Below are 21,978 nucleotides of genomic sequence, written 5' to 3'. Positions count from 1 at the left end.
CAGATTGCAGAAACTGGGGCTCTCAAGGGTCAAATAACATGCCTGAGGTCACAAAACAAACCCAGCATTTGCAACCTGAGCTCTCTGACTTGAAAGCTGTATCTAACCTCCTGCCTTCTGAGGATCTATACGTAGTTGTGACATTCGCTTGTAGTTTGCAAAAGGTTTATCCTACCTGGCTTCTCTGAGCACCCCCACCGCACCTCATCCCAAACTCATCCACTCCCTCTTTCCTCCCAGCCCAATCACAGTTTGTAATGGTAAGAGGATCTGATTGCCTTCAGTCCTAGCCCCCCAGATCCATGAGGACAGGGACGCCTGCCTCTTTGTTCATTATTGGTCCCTCTGTTTAGAATGGCGCCTGGCAAGTAGATGGTGCTTAATAAATATTTGTTGAATGAATGAATAACGAGAAAAGCCCCAGAGCAAAAATATAATAAAAGACATTTGCAGAGTGCTTTGCCAAGAAACTAAGTATTTTCTTGTTGCTTTATCTGACCTGATCTTTCCACCAACCCTAAAAGGACCCTGTTCATGTTTCAGAGAGAAGCAGCCTGGGCCCAGATGTACATTTAGTAAGAGAAGCGTGACTCGATCCCAAGGCTAAAGGATGGTGCCCTTGCCCCTGCCCTGATGATCTCAGCGTGAGGATTTGCAGAACCCTTCAGATGTCCTGGTCAGGCTACGCCAGTGCTGGTGGGGGCAGGGAGAGGGGTGCCTGCTTTGCTTTCTAAAAACTCAGGATCTATTTGAGGCGGCCAGACTTATGCATGCAGAACATTTGGGAAATGTACAAGACAGCAGCCAGCATAGTGCTGAATTGCACATAATCAGGTGCCAACCACATTCCCTTCCTTAACTAATCTGAGTCTTTTAATACCAGATGGGGACCCTGAGAATAGATTTCCTATGAAACAGATGAAGAGCCAAGATGGAAGCCAAGGGGAAGGGCTGTGGCTGACTCATTTCTACACCCCTCTAACCCAGCACGGTACCTGGCCACAGCAACAGTGAGAGCATCAGTCCAGGGTCCGTGACTGGCCACGCTGTGTGCCAGGCACCTACTAAGGGCCTGATGTCACCTCCAGTCTTCACAGCAGCGTGACAGGGTAGGTACTACTGTGGGCCACGGAAAGTGAAAGTAGTGTTCAGAGAAAGTACGCATCAGGCTCCAAGTCACAGAGCGAAAAAGCAGCAAAAGCATCCTGGGCACCCAGGCCTAGTAGTACCCCCAGGTCCAGGCTCCTCCTCGGACACTGCTGCCCCCGTGTGCGGTGGGCACTCAGGGACCTGCCCCCGCCTGCAAGGATGAAAAGAAACATGACTGAGCGAGTGCGTGAGAGAGGAGGGGAGGGGACAAACGCGATTTGTGTGTTACACAGACAAGCCCGGGCATGTTTGATCGGGACCCCCTGCGGGCTCTGACCATTTTACTCCTTCCTCCCCCGACAGCCTTCCAGGCGTGCCTTAAGGAGTTCTCCATGCGTGCTTATGTCAGAGCGATGGGAGGGCCTTCCCTGCAGAGCTTCCTGAGGGCACGGACGGGGCCGTGGGTGTGTATTACTCAGCCCCGGCTGCTCTTACACAATGCCACAGACTGGGTGGCTTAAACAACAGAAATGTATTTTTTCACAGTTCTGGAGCCTGGAAGTCCAAGATCCAGGTGCCAGCAGGGTGGGTGTCTGGTGAGAGCTCTCCCCTTGGCTTACAGATGGCTGCCTTCTGCTCCCTGTGTGCTCACAAGACCTTTCCTTAGGCATGCGTTCAGGGCTTGGGGGAACTCTCTGTTGTCTGCTCTGAGCCACTATGGGTACTTCATCCCATGGGATCAAGACCCCAGCCTTATGAATTCGTTAAGCCTTAATTCCTTTTTCAGAGGTCCCATCTCCAAACGCAGACTCTCTCGGGGGCAGGGCTTCAATGTATGAATTTTGAGGAGACACAAACTTTCAGTCCGTAAGAGGGTGGATGAGGCAGGGGTTAGAGCTGGACGTGGGGCAGGAGCTAGCTTACCTTCAGGAGTAGAAGGAGCCACCACCAGAGAAGCCCCACTTAGACAGAGCTGGCAAGATGGCCTTAGTGAGAACATGCTGGGGACAGCAGGACAAGCTGCCCCCATGGTTCTCTGCTCTCTGTGGCAAGTCTCCCAGAGGCGGGAGGGGGTCTGCTGTCTTCTCCCCTTTGATATGCATCCCTTCTGAGATACTCTGTTTGTGAGCTTCTTACAGGCAATGTGTGCTGTATCATTGTGTGTGTGTGTGTGTCTGCATGTATGTGTGTCCATTTACCTATAGATAATGCCTACCACCCAGGGCATCTTCAGGAATAAGGGAGCAGCTGTGCATGTAAATATCTAGTCCTTGGCTGACATAAGAATGAATAAAGATTGGTTGAATAAGTGAATCTTTACCTGGAAGAGTGCTTCTTCCTTTGAAGAGCTAAGAGGATCTGGTCATCACCAGATTTTACTTAATAATTGGGTCTCTGAGCATAGAAAATTAGCCCATTCATTCAGTCAGATTGACTGCACCCCCTGCCAGAAAGAAGGGGTTAAGTAGACAACGTAGAGCCAAATTAGTAGTGGTTCCTGCTCTTAGGGAACCCTCTGTGTGGAGGGAGAGACCTATAGGAAAGGGACAACGGGATCCAAGGAGCTGACTTTTCTGAAGGGCAAAAGCTCCAAGTGCTGCAGGAACCCCTGAGGCAGGCACCAGTTCAGGGCTAGGAAGGGACTGCTGGAGAACACGACACTTGAATCAGATACTCAGAGGATGGGCAGCAGGTCACCAGATGGAGAAAGAGGCGAGGGATGTTCGAGGCAGAGGGGACAACACATGCAAAGGCCCTGAAGCACAGCCATAGAGGGCACTAGGGAGGGTCTGTGTGGCTGGGACCCCACGGGGAGCACCGGAGAGCACAGAGATGAGTCGATGAAGTCAGTCCCCAAAAGGGCTTCGTAGCTGAACTCGGCAGTTTGGACTGCATCTTGGTGACCTCACTTTCTTCCCACTGCTCGGAAGCAGCCGGTCATAAACTCCTCCAGGGTACTTTGCTCTCTCTGACCTGTAAAGTGGAACAATTCTGCTACTCTGCTTCTTCATGTGGTCATGGGGAAGAAGCAGAAATGCAAGAATGGCCTCCTAGCCTTCTGTAGACACTCAAGTGTTGGTCCTGGTCTCCAGGTAGCATGGGGAGGAGCAGATGCCCCAGAGTCCAGTGATCCCAGAGGGCCGCACCATCCTCTCCCCAGTGAAGATCCCTTCTCTGTTCCTTGAGTCCTGGTCACTCTGATGGGTCCTCTCCTGATCCCTGGCTTCCACCCCACCCCCACCCTTCTTCTCCCTCAAGGAGAGCAGGAGGGAGGCCGCAGACCAGACTCTACTAGTCCTGTTCCACCAACCAGGCTTCTAGGCCTCATGGACTGGCAGTTATGAGAACTGAAGCTTTGGATCTGGTGGGGCCCAGAGGAGATCTCCCCAGCCCAGGGGTCCCCAGTGTCCTCACCTGGCAACAGGAGGTTGTGAAACAGCCCTGGATTAATCCCACATTCTGGCTAAGTCACTTCAGGCAAATTCCTTACCTTCAGTAAGCCTCAGTTTCTCTTTCCAGTAATGATTAGATGACCTGTCTAACTCTCAGGGTTGGGGGGATGTGGGCTATGCATAGCAAAGGGCAATGCAAATGAAAGGGACAGATGTTATTGAGCACAACTTCCCCATTGCACAAAATAGGGCATATGTTTGGATTTGAAAGTGCGTTCAATGCTGAATAGGTGAAGAAAACTACTCAGGGTCCCTGGCCAAGTCTCAGGCCAGCTTTGTTCCTGAAAGGGCAGCTAATGGACTAGAAAGAAGGGAAACAGCTCCTGAGGGCACTTGTATCCTTGGGGTACGCCTACGTGCCTGTATAGTCTGGCGCTTGCATGAATGTTGGTAACCGTAATGCCATTTTGCGCTGTGTGTGTGGCTTCATGCCTCTGTGTTCGTGCACCTTGTGTGGGGGCCCGTGGATGCCCCTGTGAACGTATTATGGGCTGGGTGTGTCTGTGTGTATAATAGCAATGTCTGTGTGGACTTGTGGAACTGTGCCCATATTTTCTGTGTGACTATGTGTATGTGTGTGTTTCTGGGGCTCTGTGTTGGGGGTCCTGGGATCTGCAGGCATAGTGCATGATGGGAACTCAGGCAGCTCCTACCTGGAAGAAGGGTAGCTCCTCTCAGGCTTTCAGGGAGCAGACCTGGCATTTCAGCACCACGGGGAGCTGAGGGGAACCCATGGGGGGTGAACCTTAACTTTGCCCTTTTGCATGAGATACTGAAATAGGGGTTGGGGTTCTCTGTGAGCTGCCGTGAAGACTCAGAGCAGGGAGACTGTTTCTTAAATTCAGCCATTACCCCCTCAGCACTAACGCACAGCCTGCCCCTTAGCTGATGGCTAGGAAATTACTGGGGGGGCTGGGGGAAGGTAGAAGGATGAAGGAGGGAGAAAGCCAAGGGAGAAACAACAAAGAGAAAACAAGGGTCCAAAGGGGCTCCTTTACCCTCCCCAATTCTCAGTCATGAGAAGGTGGCCCTGGCGTTGGAGGGGCAGGAGGGACCCTTCCTCTCATGACAACCCAGGTAGATGTATGTTTTTCATCTCTCCGTGGGTGGACTAGAGTTTTCTTTTCCCCACCCCATGAATTCAGGAGGTGATTAAGATTTCCCTTGAAGTCAATGAAATAGCGCACCACACACAGGGACACACACACACACACAGCAATCTGCGGCTGCCCCCTGAACCCCACCCATCAGCCAGGTGCCTACCCAGGTCTGTGCGCCCAGGGGCGCAGCCCTGGAGCGCGCACAGCCAGGCAGGTGCAGGCGCGCAGGGCGGTGGGCAGCGGTGCGGCTACAGGCGCCCCTCAGGGGCCCGGCCCCCCGCCCCGCCCCGCCGGGGTTACCCGCCGGCCGCCCGGCGCGCCTCGGATTCTCCCCGAGCGCGGGCAAGCAGGCGGGCAGGCGGGCAGGCGGGCGCGCGGCTCCGCTCCGCGCCCGTCCCTGGCTCTGTTCATTCATGATTGGTACCCGGCCCCCGAGAGCCACCCGAGCGCCGGGAGGGGAGCGGAGCGTGCGGCAGCAGGGGCGGGCTGAGCGCGGCTCCCGCACCGCACGCGCCGCTGGCTCGGGAGCCTCGGCCCGTGTCCTGCACCGAGCGGGCTGTGGGGCAGCGTCCTCGGCCCCTGGCGCGCAAAGCGGCCCGGCCCGGTTCCGAAGGCTCGGCGGGAGCGGCTGGCCCTGTGAGTCAGTGCATGTGCGGGCTGAAGAAGGAAAGAAAAGGCTCCCAGCGCCCCAGCCCCACGCTCGCTGAATACCAAGCTGCAGGCGAGCTGCCGGGTGTTTTGTTGTGTTTTTTTGTTTTTTTTCTTTCCTCCTCCAATTCGGAGTAGAGGAGCCACACTGATTTCTTTCCAGGGGAGGGGAGGGGCAGGGCGAGGGGTCCCAAGTCGCACACAAGTCTTCACTGCCATGGGGGCCGTCATGGGCACCTTCTCGTCTCTGCAAACCAAACAAAGGCGACCTTCTAAAGGTAAGCCACCTCCTTCTTCCTTTTGTTCCCCTGGCTGGGTTTGGGGGTACTTGGTGCTGAGCTGGGGTGTGCCACCCGCCTGCCTCGGCCTGGACTCTCCTCTCCACGAGGAGCAAGGGCAGGTTCTTATATCCAAAGGAGTAAGAAACCTGGCAGGAGGTTCGGTGTGAATATCAAGAACACGCTGCTGAGACCCAGGGTGGGCGCTGGCCCCAGGGGTGGGGGAGACCCCTCTGGGGCTCCAGGTGCCAGGACTCTCCTCCTGGAAATCTCTAGGAGCAGAAGGAAGAGTCCGACTCACAGGTGGGGGTGACTGGATTGTCTGAGTGGAAATGTTGGGAAGCTCTTTCCGTTCCCATGACGGCTGGCGATTGTGCAACTGTGGGCACCCAGCGAGAGTGCTCGCACATTCACACACTCCTCCGGGTGGCCGTGCTGGCGCAGACCTAGGAGTCCATCATCAGGGAGAGGCTGCTCTGTCTGTCCACCCCAATAAACCTCTGCAAGCCAAAAGGAATCAGTTGCTGCCAGGGGGTACAACTCCCCGGGCTCACGTCCCGGTGCATGTCCTGGTGGCTGGGGGTGTCATTAGGAGCGAGGGCATCACACAAGGGTGCTGTCATGCTCTGGGAACCGCTGGGGGGCTGAGAGCACTGTCAAGGTGTGATGGAGCAGTGAGCTTCTGTCAAAGATTAGAAAGTGTGATACCCCCTGCTCCATAGCTGCCGTTCCCCAGCTCAGACCTCCCCAGTCTCACCAGTGGGACAGTTGTCCAATGAGTCCTTGTGAAGTTGGGCCAAACATATGTTGCACCATAAGGGACTATGTGAAAAAGTTGGTTGTTGGAACGGAAGGACAGGATGCAGTTAGGAAGAAAGAAAAGGATGGGTTTTGTTTTCCTTCGTTTAATGCTCAAATCTTCTGGTGAGCGGTCGAAGGATTTTAAGTAACCTGACACTTAAACCTTCAAGTTCTGCCATTGGAGCTGAGGTTCTGGTTATAGGTAGGGGCTGTAGTTCCCCAACCTTCATGCTGGGTAGTGATTAGAACCGTATTAAGGCAAGGGTGGACCCCAAGGTGCTCGGTAAATCTGCTCTTAGGACTTGCTTGGTCTCTTCTGACTCATTAGGCAAATTTGCATCTGAGAGTTCCCCATGAGTAACCTGTCCTCAAAGGGTCCAGGCATCTGGCCCAGCTCCCAGAGACATCAGGCTGGCTGAGCAGTGCAGGATGAGATCTCCGGGTGCAGATCTTAGGTGATAAAGCTGGACTGGTGTTTACATACTAGAACATGGGTATAGCGCTGCACGAGTCATGCATCCTTCTGTGCAGGGAAGGCTCAGCGTGCCCTTTTACCAGTCTTGGGCAGGCAGGGTCTGCAAGCCTAGACCCAGATTCTTGACATTCGGAGCCCTGCTTCTCACAAACCCTCAGATGCTCCTTGTGTGGGAGCAGAATTCAGCACCAGACCTGCATCATTTATCTGACCACTGTGAGGTCCCAGAGGCCAGGGGACTGTGAAACAAGAAACCCGGGGACTTGCTTTAAAATATTTTCAATGCCTGTGGCTCTTCTGGGAGGCCGCTAGGTTTCACAGAAAGATCTTGAGCTCTGGAGTCTGCTGGGGTCTGGGCATGCAACCCAGATTCATCACTCCCTCCCTCTGAGATCTCAGGCCAGCCTCATCTCTCTCAGCCTGTTTTCTCATCCATAAAGTGGGTGAGAATACTACGTCCAGGCAGGACACTGGTTGTGAGGGGAGTAGAAGGAGGGAGGATCCTGTTTCATATACAGTGCGGGCTGAGCCACCAGGGACCCAAGGGAGATGGTTGTAAGTGCATGGAAATACAAAGGATGGATATGGAGCTTCTAGCACAGGATCGTGCAAAGATTAAGAGCTCAGACGTCCCTTCTCCTACAAAAAATTCCAGGTCACGCCAGTGAATTCCCACAGTATTCCCAGAAGCCAGAGCTCTTTGCTGTCTCTGAGGACCCTAAGAAAGAGAAGAGGGGATGACAGCATTCAGTGAGCCCTCCCTTGCTGTGTGCCTGATAAGTGCTTTTTGGGCACTTTCTTACTTAACTCTCTCAACAATGCTTGTTTGAAGCTCACAGCAGAACAAGGCTACTGGGCAGGCAGCCATGACAAGCTGTCCCATCCCTGAGTGGCCAGTCCCTCTTGCGGAGAGTTCCGCCATGTTGGCTGAATTGCCCAGGGCTCTAGCCGTGTACATTTCTCCCAGCATTTGCTCCGATCAGTCTTCTCTCACCATCTTCCTCTGTGGAATGCTGATCAGCAGAAGACCTTTCCTGCAGAGGGAGGTGACTTAGAAATGGGTTGGGGAGGCCAGTGGTCAGGGGTCACTTCCTCACCAGGTCCCTGAGCCTTCTTTCTCTCCGGTCCCATCCTGTTCTCAAATTTGAAGCTTTTCCTTGCTGATGCTCTTACTGGAACTGCTGCTATGATCTCTGAGACATCAGGCTCAGATCTAATTAGAAGCCGTCAGAAGAGGGTGATGGAGATTTTCAGTTCAGGAAGTGATCTCCCTGCTGGGTTCAAAGCCAGGTTCCACCACTGTTGAGCTTTGTCTTACTCAATGGTAAAGCAGGGACAGTTGCAGTTACTTCCTTAAAAACCACTGCTGGGCTGTGTGGATGTCAGGGATAATGCAAATCAAATGATCAGCACCAGCTCTGCTGTGTATGAAGTGGTCAGCACATTTTAGCTACTGTTCAATTTATAGCTTTACTGTTTGTGGCTTCCAAACGTCTAGAATGAGACCATTGTGGAAGTAGGCAGTGTCTCTGGGAGTCCTAACGGCTTATCTCTGGAGCTCCCTTCCAGTGCCGTCCAGGTAACTCAGGTAACTAGGACCCCAAAACCCTAGATGTGCAGATGCTGGCCCTGTCCCTGCAGCCCCCACTGACCTCTGCTCTATGGCTGGAAAATCTCCTGCTGAAAAATGCCCTGCATGTTTCCAAACTATGATTTGGTGGCACATACATGTTTTTTAAAGTAGGACCAAAAACTCCATGTGATTAGTGCCAAGAGAAAGAGAGATGCGCCTAGCCCAAGCTGGGCGTCCAGGGAGAGCTTCCTGAAGGCAGCTGAAATCTAAATTAGTTTAAGAGCTGTGTCACTGGATGAAAGCATTCAAATTCATTTTCTTTCTCTGTTTGGGATCTTTGTTTGTCTTTCATGAGGAAGGAGAAAAGCCCTACTTTGGGGGATTCAGCTTCCGCCTCACAGTCCCCGGTAGAACTTCTAGCTCCCAGAGTTTTGTATGTGCTTTTCATACCTGCTCTGGGCTTTAAAGAATAAGTGTGAAGGGTTGGGGTCGGGGGTGGCCAGAGAAGGATGATGTGGGTGCAGCTGCTGGTCCTGGGCGGGGGCCGGCAAGAGACTTTAGGGAGAACATCCCTGAATGATAAGACCATTGCAGGAGAGATTTTTGCCTATAAGCAAACGGTGAGCAGTCCTCTGTGACCAAGAGAAAGCATTCAGAACCTTCAGGAAGGTCTGAGCTTGGGATCTCCAGAGTACTCATTGAATAGACGAGCAGACTAAATCCCGCAGGTACTTGACGATTTTTCTAAGACCATATGGCAAGTTAGAAACAAATGTGGGACTGGGTCCCTGATTCCTAGATCAGTGAGTACCTTGGAGAATTTATGGAACCAGAGAGCTCCTGAGGAAGCTGTGTTTGTAATGTGTTAATCAGGCAGTGTATTCAACCCAGAAGATCTGGAAGACCAAGGAGAGGCAGTGAGGCAGAGAGAAGCAGTACCCTTGCTGTCACACAGCCCTTTGTCTCAAAGGACCTTTGGCAAATCATTTCACCTTGGAAATGTCAGTTTCCTGATGTCTAAGAGAGGCATGCTAACTTACAGAGGTGTTTGTGCTGGGCGGCGTCACCCGCTTCTACCTCTTTGTCCATCCTTTCACTCTGTTACCCCTCTCCCCACCCCCTAGTCCAACGATTACAATCCCACCCATATCCCAAGACCTCACTCAGCTATTCCCACAGTCAGTCAAGAAGACTTCCCCAGACACCAGGAAGCAGTGATTTCTCCCATCTACATTCCCCAGTTTTTTGAGGTGTGCGTTCTCAGGACTCTTAAGTTATGCATTGAATTGGGCACAGGATGGCGGTGTTAACCCCTTCCTCACCACCCCCCACACCCCTCCAAGGTGTCAGCTTCTTGCAGGGAGCTTATCTGGATCATTCCTCATAGTCCCCAGCTTGGTTTCTTGCACATAGTAGGTACTCAAAAACATCTTTTCTGGAGGAAATTATAAATAATGGAATGGCTGGCCGCTCTCTGTTATTTTCTAGAATTGTAGACCCTGCAGGAAAAGTTAGCTTCCCGCTGGAATTTCAGTTACCAGCCCACTGTCTGGAATGAATTCTCTTATTTGGTCTGCTGGCTGTGAATTGGCTTTGTCCACGAAATGTACTGAATCTGTTTACCATTTAGCAGGGAGATGCTGAGAACAGTGTTCCCCAGCTCCTGGTAGGTACAGAAGGATGAGGAGCCCACACCCAGTGCCAGGCACAGTTCTTGGGCCCTCCGTTCCAGAAGAAAGTCAGTGGGGATCAAGATGAACAGAAAGAGGGAGGTGGGAAGATTGAAAGGTAGAAGTGAGGGACTACGGTCCAAAATGAGAAGGCTTTCAGCCCACTACCTGGCAAGGGACCCAGTCTTGGACCTCACTGGATACCTAGACGGGCTTTGCTCTATAAATGCTTCGCAAACGTGCAAAGGAACAGTGAGTGTGTGTGCCAACAAGCGAGTGGAAGAATGGTTGATTGAATGAATGGGGGAGTAAATAAATGAATGAATGAAAAGAAGCAAATGAGGTATCGAATGAATGCAGGAAGGAATGACTGAAGATAGGAAGTCATGAAGGAATGAATGGACCCATCATTAATGAATGAGCGATGAAGTACTAGGAGGGCTATAATGAAAGACTGCTTTTGCATGAAGAGTGTTGATTGTCATCCTATCCCAGTGCTGGATCTAAGCTGTCCGCCATGAAACTCGGAAGGAGTCAAGGGTGCAGGAAGCTCTGGTACAGATAATTAACCATAAACTTAGAGCAAGCACTTCTTAGAAAGCTAAAAATTATGAATTCAGTCAAGAAGAGTCCTGGTAGTTTTTGGATATCAGTAGGTGTGTAGTGTTCTGGGGGAAGGTGAGAAGATGGGAAAGTATCTCTACTTTCACTCTTTTGTTGATTCGCTAAAAAAAAAAAAAGAAAGAAAGAAAAGAAAACTAAAGCAATGACTAATCCGGAATGGCCTCTTTTGTATTTCAGGTTCACGTTTACCTTATCAGGGTGAGATCATAAACCTGTACGTTTGTCTACGCATGTATCTGTTCACTAAGCAATCTCTTAAGTACCCTTCATCATCCCTTCCCTGATGTTACCTCTGCCCAGGGTTCACTCTGGCTTCCGATCACCCTCCACCGCCACCTCCCCGTTCTCCTGGCGAACTCCTACACATCCTTCAAGACCTCATTCAGTGTCCTTCTCTCCCAGGTTCCTGCAGGCAGAGTACATCTCTCCATCCCCTGCTACATCTGCAGCCGTTGCGGCTTCCCCTTGCTGTAATTGTGAACATTGTGTGATTATGGATTTATACATTTATCTCTCCGACTAGCTCTAAGGGAATGAGTCTTATGCCAGGGTTTCTGTCAGGCCTGATATTGGGTCCAGAGCTGATGGATGTTGGCTGGGTAGAGGTAAGGATGGATGGATCAGGGTGTGTGTTCCTGATGGCTCCAACCAGGGCAGGAATGCGGCGGCACAGATCAGAAATCCAGGTCTGCTTATGGGGAGAAGTGCTGCAAAGTTCTGCATAATGGCCCTGGAGGTGATGTTCCCATTCATCAGGCAGAGAATGAGCAGTGTTTAGGAGAGAGAGAAAAGAGGAGAGAGAGAGAGAGAGAGACTGACTCACTGGGAGTCTTGGGACCTTCAAACAAAGTTGACTTATCTTAAATGCGTCCCCTCCCTCCAGGGAGTATTTTAAATGGGTCACCTTCAGGGAGTTGCCGTCATCGACTGGGATATCACTGGCTTCCTGTATCCTAGCCCGGGGAGCAGAATTTAGGATTAAGTCTTGTGATTTCAGGCCAGGCAGGAATCCTCATTGGGGCAGCGGGGGAGATGGGAACCACACTCCACTCAAATCAGGGGACTAAGGACAGGATTGCAAAAATGGTTAGGGCCACTGCATGAAAGTAAGATCTTGGTTTAAACTCTGGCACTCTGACTCTAGCTGAACCTCCCTAGGCCTCCATTTCCTCCTCTGTAAAATGGGGCCAATGACTGTGTCTCCCTTACAAGGTTATGTGTATGGGGTCAAGGAGGGAGTGAGCACAGGTGTGATGATTTTAGCAACTTGGTATAGTACAGGCTTTGCTGCTGCCTTCGTCCCATCTCAGAGCAGGTCCCTTCCTCCTCTGTTGCTTCCTCGGCACCGTGACTGGGCAGTCCTTGGCGAGCTCTGTCCCTCCAAACTGCAACCTCCGATTCCATCCCTCTGGGACCCAGAGCCAGCACAGCACTGGCCACTGGAGTCCCAGTTTCTCTGGTAACTCCAACAGGAAGGTGGAAACTTTAGATGATGAAGGAGATTCCTAATGGTGAGCTAGAAAAATGGGGATCAACTGTCAGGGTGAATTATAATTGATGGTAACTGCTGCTCTCGGCCAGGCACCTTCCTCGGGCCTTTTCCTACATTATTTTCATAACCTTTTCCCAGCCCTGGAGGACAGCCCCTATTACAGTTCCCATTTTGCAAATGAGGAACTGAGGTTCTAAGAAAGGAATCTCCTTGCCCAGAGCACACAGTTCGTGGATAGCAGCACCCATTTCTGGCTGACCCCGGGGCCTGAGCTCTTGGGCATTACACCCATCCCCCTCCCCTCCTGCCCTCGCCACAAGGCAGAACAGTCCAAACGGGGAAAGTGGACGTTGGGGAGAAGGCATTCCGGGATAGACCTCATTAGCCATACAGAACAACCGAGCCATCTGCAGGCCCTGAGCAAAATGCTTTTAGCCTCATCTCAAACCACCCCTGGATCTGTTTCCATTTAATCTGACACTGCAAAAGCCTAAATATGAAATGATTGGGGGCAGAAGGCCAATTAGCAAATTCATTAATAGGATTAAACATCGCTCCCCCGCTCTAATCATTTATGTGAACTAAATTCTTTTCCCTTTGTTGCAGCCATCATTGCCTGTCAGTGAAGGATGGAGCACTTAAATCTCCAAGTATGTTAGGATTCCAGACCTTCTTAATCAGGAAGCAGAATCAGTCAGTGTGTCTGCACGTGGCGGGGAGAGGCAGGGGGGGTCCGTCAGTGGGAGCACGGTCATCCTGGCAAAGGAAACCAACACGAAGCCTCGCTGGTGCATCCACTCTCTGTTCCCTCACTGCCTCCTTTCTGCCCTTGGCCGTGGGTTGGCCTATAGCTTTAGGACACATTGGCAGGTGACGTGGCGGTTTGGGGCATATACTCCTAGACCTGGCTTCCAACCTTGGCTCTGCAGCTTGTCAGCTCTGTGACCTCAAGCAGGCCCCTCTACCTCTGTGAACCTTCATTTCTACATCTAGAAAACTGGGATGTTGAGAGTCATTTCCTCCAAGGTTGTTAGGACGATGAGGCAGTCTCGCTGCCATGTGAGAGCTTGTTAGAAATGCAGTGTCTGGTCCCTGCTGGAACAGAACCTAGGTTTTACTACAGTCTCCAGGTGGCTTCTGTGCCCGCTGACCTAGGGCCCAGATTATAGTACGTATGTAAGTGCTTATGTGTATGTTTCTAAGTTTACATGTCAAGCTGGAAGGGATCTTTGAAGCCTCCTCGTTCAAGTCTCATTTGAGATAACAAAAAGGAGCTCCAAGGAGGTGAGTGGCTTGCCCCTCATCACGAAGCCCGAGCGTCAAATCTGGGATCTGAACCCCAGGCCTCCCCAGTCCCGCCTGTTGTCACACGAATCGCTATGAAGTCTGATCTCCCCAGACGAACATTTCTTCAATCGAGCTTTTCTTTCTTTCTTAAATAAAACAGAAGTGCAGGGCTCTATATGCCCATTAAGTTTTAATTTACTAATTTGAAATGTTATTCCAGCCAAGTGAGATCCTGAATCTTGATTCTGCCAGCCCTTCCTTCAGCTTTACCTGCAGGTTCTGTGACACGTGACGATATGACAAGGATGCGTTCTGAGTCTTTGGTGGGTTGTAGCTCAGACATGGGCCGGGACAGAGGGCAGACAGAGCCGTGCGGACTAAAGTCCTCTCTCTGCAAGGGATTTCCTTGGTAGTGCTCTGAATTGTAGAGCAGGCTGGCAGCCCAGTTTCTGTACAAAGCCTCGGTGTGGGATTTAAAGCCAGAAGGTATGATGGAGTTAGAAGGAGTCTAAGAAACAGAGGAAGAGCTTGAATCGTGGAAGTTAAATGCCTTTTCCATAGGACATAGTAGCACCTCCCTGTTGGAAAACCAACAAGCAATCCTGCCAGCTGTCAGAGGAAGCGTCCTGCACTAAACGTTAAGCAGCACTCATCCAGGATCAGTAGACTTGTTTGGGATAGACACTGGAGGGATTGGGAAGCATTGCTTGAGGAGCGATTCGAATTTTTTCAGGGCCTGTATGTCCCAGATCCTTCTTCATACCCCATCTCCTTGAACTTGTACAGTGGCACTGTGATGGTTCTAGTGTCAGTCTCCCTTTGCAAACTGGAGAACCAGGGTTCAGGGAGGTTCTAGGTCTAGTGATGGAAGAGCAAGAGTTTGAAGCTTGTCTGATACCAAGGTACCCCACCGCATGCCTCTTCCTCCGGCCTGAGGCCTCACTCAGGACAAGCAGGCCTCAGATGCCCAAGAAGAGATTGAACAACAGCGGCTGGCTTCTGAGCCCTCGGGAGCCAAACGTGACAGCCACCAGCCTCCCATTGGTCCTGTCACCTCCTCACTTCACTCATGTAGACCGTGGGCCCCAAAGGAGAGGAGGGCTCTGCTGGCAGCCGAGGGAGTTCTGGAGGTCGCACAGCACCTGGCTTCCATGTGGGGCTGAGGCTGCATCTTCTCTCCATCCCTGGCACTCACCCAGGTGCCACTCTCCCAGATGGCCTAACTGCCCACTCAGCAGGGGTCTCTTCCAGAGGCTTCTCTTCTCACCTAGTGAGGGCAGCAGGGGACTCACTTCCCTCCCTTTCTCCTTTGCAGACTGCCAGCCCTGGGCTGGATTAGGACTCTAAGCCCTCAAGGTCCTTCAGCTGAACGTGATTGTGATGCCCCCTCCCCCACACCTTACCAACTACCACTCAGATGGCTCACAACAGAAACAGTCAAATGAGTCTTAGGAAGTCAAATGAAATTTGAATTTTTTTTTTTCCATGATGACTACTTTGTTGATTTAAAAAGAAATAGATAATAAACTTTCAAAACACTTTTTTTTTTTTTCACAATGTTTGATGCTTCCACTTTGCTGGTGCTTTAAGCATCTCTTGAATGGGCCTGTTGGGTATTTTTGCATCTGAGTGGGAACCAGAGAAGAAAAAGAAAAAAAAAATCCGTATTGAGGACTTATTGTCTATGTGCCAGGCATTATGCAAGGTGTTGACAAATATAACAATAGTAATACAAATACTATTTTAAAAGCTCTCATAGTAAGGAGAAAAAGAATAGTAAAAACAGGGGCACCTGGGTGGCTCTGGGTTAAAGCCTCTGCCTTCAGCTCAGGTCACGGTCTCAGGGTCCTGGGATCGAGCCCCGCATCGGGCTCTCTGCTCAGCAGGGAGCCTGCTTCCCTTCCTCTCTCTGCCTGCCTCTCTGCCTACTTGTGATGCCTGTCTGTCAAATAAATACATAAAATCTTAAAAAAAAAAAAAAGAATAGTAAGAACAAATGACATTTATGCAGCATTTTTTGCCAAGTACTATGCTAAGTGCTTTCGATATAATCCTTACGACAACCCATGGTCATCTCCATATAACACATGAAATCTCATGCTATGAGAAATAGCAATCAGTCCCTGATTTTATAGATAAGGAAGCTGTAGCTCAGGAGAAAGTGACTTGGCTAAGCCCCTCCAGGCAGCTGATGGAAGAGCCAGGATTCCCACCAACTCTGACCGACTCCAGAGGCAGATACGGTGCCTCCACCCCCCGGGGGGAATTATGAGGAGGGTGGTAGGGACTAAAGACTGAGTATCAAATCCTGTCCTGACTTTCTCAGGAGCACCCTGCACTCCCCACTGCCTATTCCCCTACTCCACCTGCCCTCACCTTGTGCGACTATGCCACCATCCCTGGGTCTTCCTAACCTTCCAGACAAACCACTCTGGGCATTGGTCCACACCGTATAGCCCGTACTGGGTCTCAGTCAGTTTTCCATCCCCCTGTCCCCCTCTCTGCCCCCTAAGAAATAAGCTGCCCAACAAGAAGAATGGTGTAGGATCCTGTCTTTGCCCTCAAGGAGCATCACTCTGATGACAATAATATTAAAAGCAAATCTATAGAGCTCCAACTTTAGCAGCTTGGTTTTATTTAGGCCTTATAGCATCTCAAGGAAGTCAGCATTATTGCTGGACTCTGTACAGATAACGTAACTAAAGAACAGAGGTCATGCAGAGATGTCCGAAGTCTCACCTCCCGGGAGGAGGCAAGCCAGCATTTGAACCCAGATGGTTTGACTCCAGCGCCTGCCCACTTAATCACCAGGTTAGACTGTATCTGAGCACCGACTTACACCCAGTTGCACACTGTGTTACGCCGTGGGGGTTTGGAGGAGGAAAGGGCATCTCTATCTGAGGGTAGAGCTGCAGAATCAGGGAGGAGGCCTGGAAGAAATAGCATTTGAGGCTGATTAAAGAGGAAGGGCTGGGCCAGTGCAGGAATGTAGGTTAGTAAAGCTCTAGGCAGAAGGAACAGGACGAGCAACGTCATTGAGGGAGACGACAAGAAATGAGAAGGAATAAAAAGGAAGGTGATGCTTTGCACTTTTGTGACTTGAAGGAAATCGGTAAAAAGGTCATCAGGAGAAATGAGAGGGAATAGACTGGAGGTAGAGACCCAGAGTCAGGCGTCCACATTCAGGAAGGTGGAGGGGAAAGGTCCTGAAAGGGAGGAAGGATGAGGAAAAGACTAATAAGTGGGGGTCAAGACTGTCTCCAATGCCCCTCCCCCTGTCTTGCCAGAAGTCTCCTAGGGATCACTTCAGCCTACAGCTGTTCCCCCCCCAGCCTCCCTTCCAGTTCACTCGCTGTTTGTCCTGCGTGATTTAGCAATTGATTGCCTTGAATTGCTCTATAATCGCTCCCTGTAAACATGCCTTGGCTGTTCGCGGTAAGAGCACACTTGAACCTCTCCTTCTGCCCTTCTGAGCTTCTTTAACGAGTCCAACACCGTTCTGGGCACATTAGGGGGCATTTGGTGGCTTGAATTAACATTTCACTGAGATGCATGGGGACTTGGGATTCCCTAATTGGGATTAATGTAGCAAAGAAGCCTGGGCACAACGTTGAGTCTCCTCTCAGCATATCTGCAGGATCCACACCATCAAAGACAGTTGTTTCGTGAAAAAGCATAGAGCATTGGAGGTAATCTCATAACAGCTTAGAGTTGATAGAAAAGGTATGGCATGTCGAGTGAAATAGAATGGAAGGCCAGTCCTGGCTCACCTTTTATAAGCCGCGTGGTTGAAGCAAATTGTTTGACCCCTCTCTGTATGTCGGTTTCAGCATCTATGAAAGAACAGCGGTCATTATGTCCATGCATTGGGTTGTCATGGGGATTAAATGAGATCACGGGAAAACAAGTGTTTATACACTGTAAGGCAATGCGTAAACCGTGGGTCTTAATATGTAGAGGATGATAATAATCACAGGTGTGGTGATGCTTTTGATGGTGGTGGTGATGACGCTCCTGACGGTGATGGTAGTGTTGTGGTAGCAACGGTGATGGTGATAGCGGGTGGTGAATAGTGTTATTGGTGGTGGTGATGGCTATACTAGGGCTAAAACTGGTGATGGCAGAGACATTGGTGACAATGAGAACAGTGGTATTAGAGTAGTAATGGTAGAGCTGATAGGTCATGGTGTTGGTGATGCATGATGATATTAACAGCAATTGTGATGTTTATAGTAGGGTTAACACTGACTGGGTGGTTGGGGTGCTGATGCGGGCACGATGGTGGTGCTATGGTGAAAAGGTTGTATTAGTGATGATAGCAAGACTAGAGCTGATGTTAGCAATGATGGTGGTGGTGAAATAGTGGTGTTAGTGGTAGTGTTGGTGGCGGGATGAGGATGCTAGGAATGGTGGTGGTGGCACCAGTGGATTTGAAGCTATCTTTCTCTTTCTGCAATCTATCTTCTTTGACTAGTCTACACACAGGTATTTCTAACCCTGAGAATATTAATTCCGCCAGATACATTTGTCAGCAGTAGGAAAGAACAAGACACAGCAGTTCATGCCTCTAGATTTATCTATGGCTGGCACTTTCAGAGCCATTTTCATACAGGCTGCCTTTATGAGAATGGCATTCTTAGGACAAAGCATAGTGTCATGCCTACCACATAGTCAGTCTTCAATACATATTTGTGGAATGAAAGAGTAAACTTGCAGGAGAGCATAGGCTATACTCTTGAGTGAACTCATCAGATTTAAAGGTCCTGCCTCCAAAGGTACATAGGGTGGTCAGGTAGCTCCCTATCTCATCAGAATGCACCTGCACCCACACCGTGACCAGTGTGGACAGCGCAGCTGCCCTTCTATTCCAAGATGCTGGGAAGACTTCCTGGGAACCCCTGGATGTCACCTTGGCCTGACCACCTTCTTCTCTGACTTTGGGCTGACTGAGCACAAGGAAGAGCAGAAAAAAATGGCATCTCCCACTAGCTGCTTCTGGAGTGTTCATGTCTCTCTCCTCAGCTCCGTTTCTGGTGCATCATGAATAAGAGGCATGTCTTGCCCCTGGAGACATTCTCTTGGCAGCAAGTGCCTCCCCCTGAACGTGGGAGGGATTACAGAAGGTGTTTCAAATCGATTGCCTTCACAGCCCACCTTCTACCCTGGACAAGTCAGAGGTGCCTGGAGGGTCTGCCTCTCCATTCATTGTAAAAAAGGAATATCATACATCAACATTGTATGTAGGGTTCTTGTGGCTTTCAAGTATGTGGTGTGTAGTAAGGGCTCAATAAATTGTAGTAATTTTTAATATCAGTAGCAGGTATTATTTCTATCATTGGTGGAGAGATTAACATTAAAGTAGTGAAAAATGATAGACCAGAAAATTCATACTCTCTTCGATGGAACATGTGTGGTTTGGATGCATTTGAATACCCTGGTCTTGGAACTCTCATCCTAATACATCACACATTGTTGGGCAGTGGGATGCGGTAACCTGTAAACAATTGCATTCAGGTGCTGTTGTGTTGAACAAGAAATAAGACTTGGAGACCCAACAGTCTTAGATTTAAATCTCAGACTTGCTTCTCACGGGCTGTGTGACCCTAGATAAGTTATTACGTGTGCCTTGGTTTCTTCGTATGTCCGGTGAGGTTAATAATCCTGAGGACATCTGTTTCTTGGGGAGAATATGGAAAATAAAGTGTAAACGGAGTGAGGGTGCGAATTTGTTTCCCAGGCGGCTCAGGCTCAGGTAATGGAAAGGCCAACGTGCTTTGGGGATTAGAGCTGCCTTCAGCCTTTATCTGTCTCTGGAGTGGATTTATTATTCCTCCAAACCCTGGAACAAAGTCAAGAATGGGATGCAGGAAGGGAGGAAGAAGGGTCATAAGAGTGTGGAAGAAAATGTAAACCTGGAGAGTGAGGGTAGCAGGCCGCCTGCCCGTAGTAAGCCGTCGAGAGAGGATTCCAGGAGTTGTCTTTATTATTCTCACACTTGTTCTTGCTGTCAGCACACGTGGAAAGGAATCAGGGTAGAAAGGAGAACTGAAGCAAAGACATGGGGTGAGTGAGAACATGCAGGGGTGGACAGATCCTGAGCTGAATTTGGTCAAGGTGACCAAGCACCAGGTACAGTCTGCAAAGAGTGGAAACTGAGACAAGCTGCTCCCTAGCTGTCTCCCGCGACTTCTAATGCCACCCAGTGACTCCAGGTGTCAAACAGGAAGAGCTCTTCAATGATGTGTTCTTTGTTTTTTGATGGAGGGGAGATGTTGTGGGAGGGGCAGGGGAGAGAGAGAGGGAACCCAAAGCAGAATCCTTGCTGAGCACGGAGCCCAGGGTGGGGCTCGATCTCACAACCCTGAGATCGTGACCTCAGCCAAAACCAAGACTCGGCCGCTCTGCCAACTGAGCCACCCAGATGCCCCAAACAGGAAGAGCTCTTTAAAGGATGTTTGGTGTGTGTGCATTTGTACAGAGAGAGAAGGCGTGCTGCTGTGTATAGAGTATCAGACACCATGCTGGGCACGTCCCCTAAATCATCTTGTAATTGTCACACAATCTTACAAGGTTGCTCCTGTTCTCATGCATTTTAGAGGTGATGACACTAAAGCCCAGAGAGGAGAAGTGACTCACCCAAGCTCACCTCACTGGTAAGTGTGGGGACAATATTGAACCCAGCCCTGTGTGTCCCTTGGTTTCTGTAGCACCGTCACTCAGAGACTCTACACCCTCTACCTGGTAGTGGGTTCCCCATTTGATATTTGGGGAAGTTGAGGCTCACAAAAGTTGCTTCTGACAATTGCCTAGCCAACTTGGAGCAACGCAGGACTGGTTCCTGTTTTCCTGACTTCCAGGCCCACGATCTCACCCCAGTGGCTCACGCATAGTCAGAACAGACAACACAAGGATCTCCCATTCCTTCTCCTTCTCCTTCTCCTTCTCTTCCTGCCTTTCTTGGCCTTCCTCCGGAACAGTGGAGGAACGATGAACCAATTCAAGAGGCAAGGGGAGGCTGTAGGAAACTCAAACCCCAAACCAATTTGGTCTTTAAATGACTTCCATGTGAGTTTCCTGGGAGACACATCCTCTGCCCCCACTCCCACCTTGCCTTAATATGTCGGTGGGCAGCAGCCAGACTGAAAGACTAGCATACATTGCTCCTCTCAACCCAGTTCAGAGACGCTCCCTGTAACAGTGAGATGCACAGACTTAGAAGCCAGGCAGCCCTGGTCTGGAGCTTGGCCCAGCCTGTCTTAGGTTTCGTGAGCTTGGATAAGTCACCTACTTTCTCTGAGCCTCAGGACCTTCCTCTGTAAAAAAGGGATAATAGCTCTCTCCTAGGGCCTCCTTTCTCCTGTGAGGCTGAATTAGAAGTATGTATTAAACACCCACTCCAGAGCAGGCACTCACTGGAGGGTTGACAAGAGTTTCGGTTGTTAGGGATGGACTCTGCCAGTCTCAGGCTACATAGCCTCGATGTGTATAAGCTCCTTTGCAGCCACATCTTAGTCCCCAGCACAAGTGTGAAAGTTCCCAGCATGAGCACTCCCTGCTTGTCCATTAACCGTGGCAGACGCTGGTCACCCACAGTAGTTCTTTTTCCTTCGGTGCTATAATGGAACTTCAGCATCCTTCTTAACACAGCAGTCCAGGCAGCCACTGGCAATTGATTACAGTTGGCATGGGAGACAGAGGAAATGTACTTGCATCCCCATTCTGATGAAGGTCATATTTGCTTCTCCCTCTCTACAGTCCAGGCTGTCTGGCTCCAGTCTGATTTTGTGAGAGTGTGTGTGTGTGTGTGTGTGTGTGTGTGTGTGTGTTTGAACTGCTCTTCCAGGCTAAAAGAACGTTCCAATCATTTGTTGTTGGGTTATCTGTAGGCATCTCTGTGCCTTGCGAACTCTGCCTCCCGTGTGATGCCTGTGGCTTAAGATCTGTAAGGAAGATATCTGGGAGGGGGGGAGGGGAGGAAATCAAGTTAGAACTTGGGAAAGCAACCTCCAGGTGCAGAATTCACCATCAGCCGCCTTTAGGTGTGACTCAAGAGAGGGTGATTGACTAGGAATTTAAAGTCTCGGAAGGTTTAACACGCCATTGGATGATGACTGTGGTCTCAGGGAAGCGGGTCAGGAATAGCACATTTATTCATTAGAGTAATACCAGCTGTTGTAACAAATAGACCCCAATATTTCGCCGGATTACCACATAGCATATTACTGATCATGCATATAATTGTTCCGCGTGAGTGTTCCTGATGGGCAAGGAATGCTCTTCTGTGTGGTCATGCAGGGACCCAGCCCGCTTCTAACTCGTCACTCCACCAGTCCTCGGGCGTCCTTTACCTGTAGGTGAAGGGGGGAGCGATGGCACATTGCTTCTTCCTCCCTGTGCCCCGGCAGCAACAACCATCACTATGCTCAGATCTCGCTGGGGGGAGCTTGATGCGTAACCCCACTCAGGTGGAAGGAGGGGCTGGGGTTGC

General features: G+C 50.4%; 1 protein-coding gene across 3 annotated transcripts in view; it reads left to right on the top strand.

The window, feature by feature from the left end:
* The window catches only part of KCNIP1 (potassium voltage-gated channel interacting protein 1), a 337,708-nt gene that overhangs the window by 119,894 nt on the left and 195,836 nt on the right, over window positions 1-21,978 (top strand). The window contains exon 1 of one of the 3 annotated variants that reach the window (XM_004737617.3): window positions 4,973-5,568. The exons of 1 other annotated variant lie outside the window; for it this stretch is intronic. In XM_004737617.3, coding sequence (XP_004737674.1) covers window positions 5,508-5,568 — 61 coding nt within the window. In that variant the 5' untranslated portion in view covers window positions 4,973-5,507. Of the gene's footprint in view, window positions 1-4,972; window positions 5,569-21,978 lie in introns of those variants that run through there. One more of the 3 variants, XM_004737619.3, reaches the window with a different exon arrangement.

This window comes from Mustela putorius, unplaced genomic scaffold (assembly GCF_011764305.1).
Source record: "Mustela putorius furo isolate JIRA1106 unplaced genomic scaffold, ASM1176430v1.1 tig00000145_pilon_pilon_pilon, whole genome shotgun sequence".
NCBI lineage: Eukaryota > Metazoa > Chordata > Mammalia > Carnivora > Mustelidae > Mustela > Mustela putorius.
Note: the sequence above shows the minus strand (reverse complement) of the source record. Positions and strands in the feature narration are given on the sequence as shown.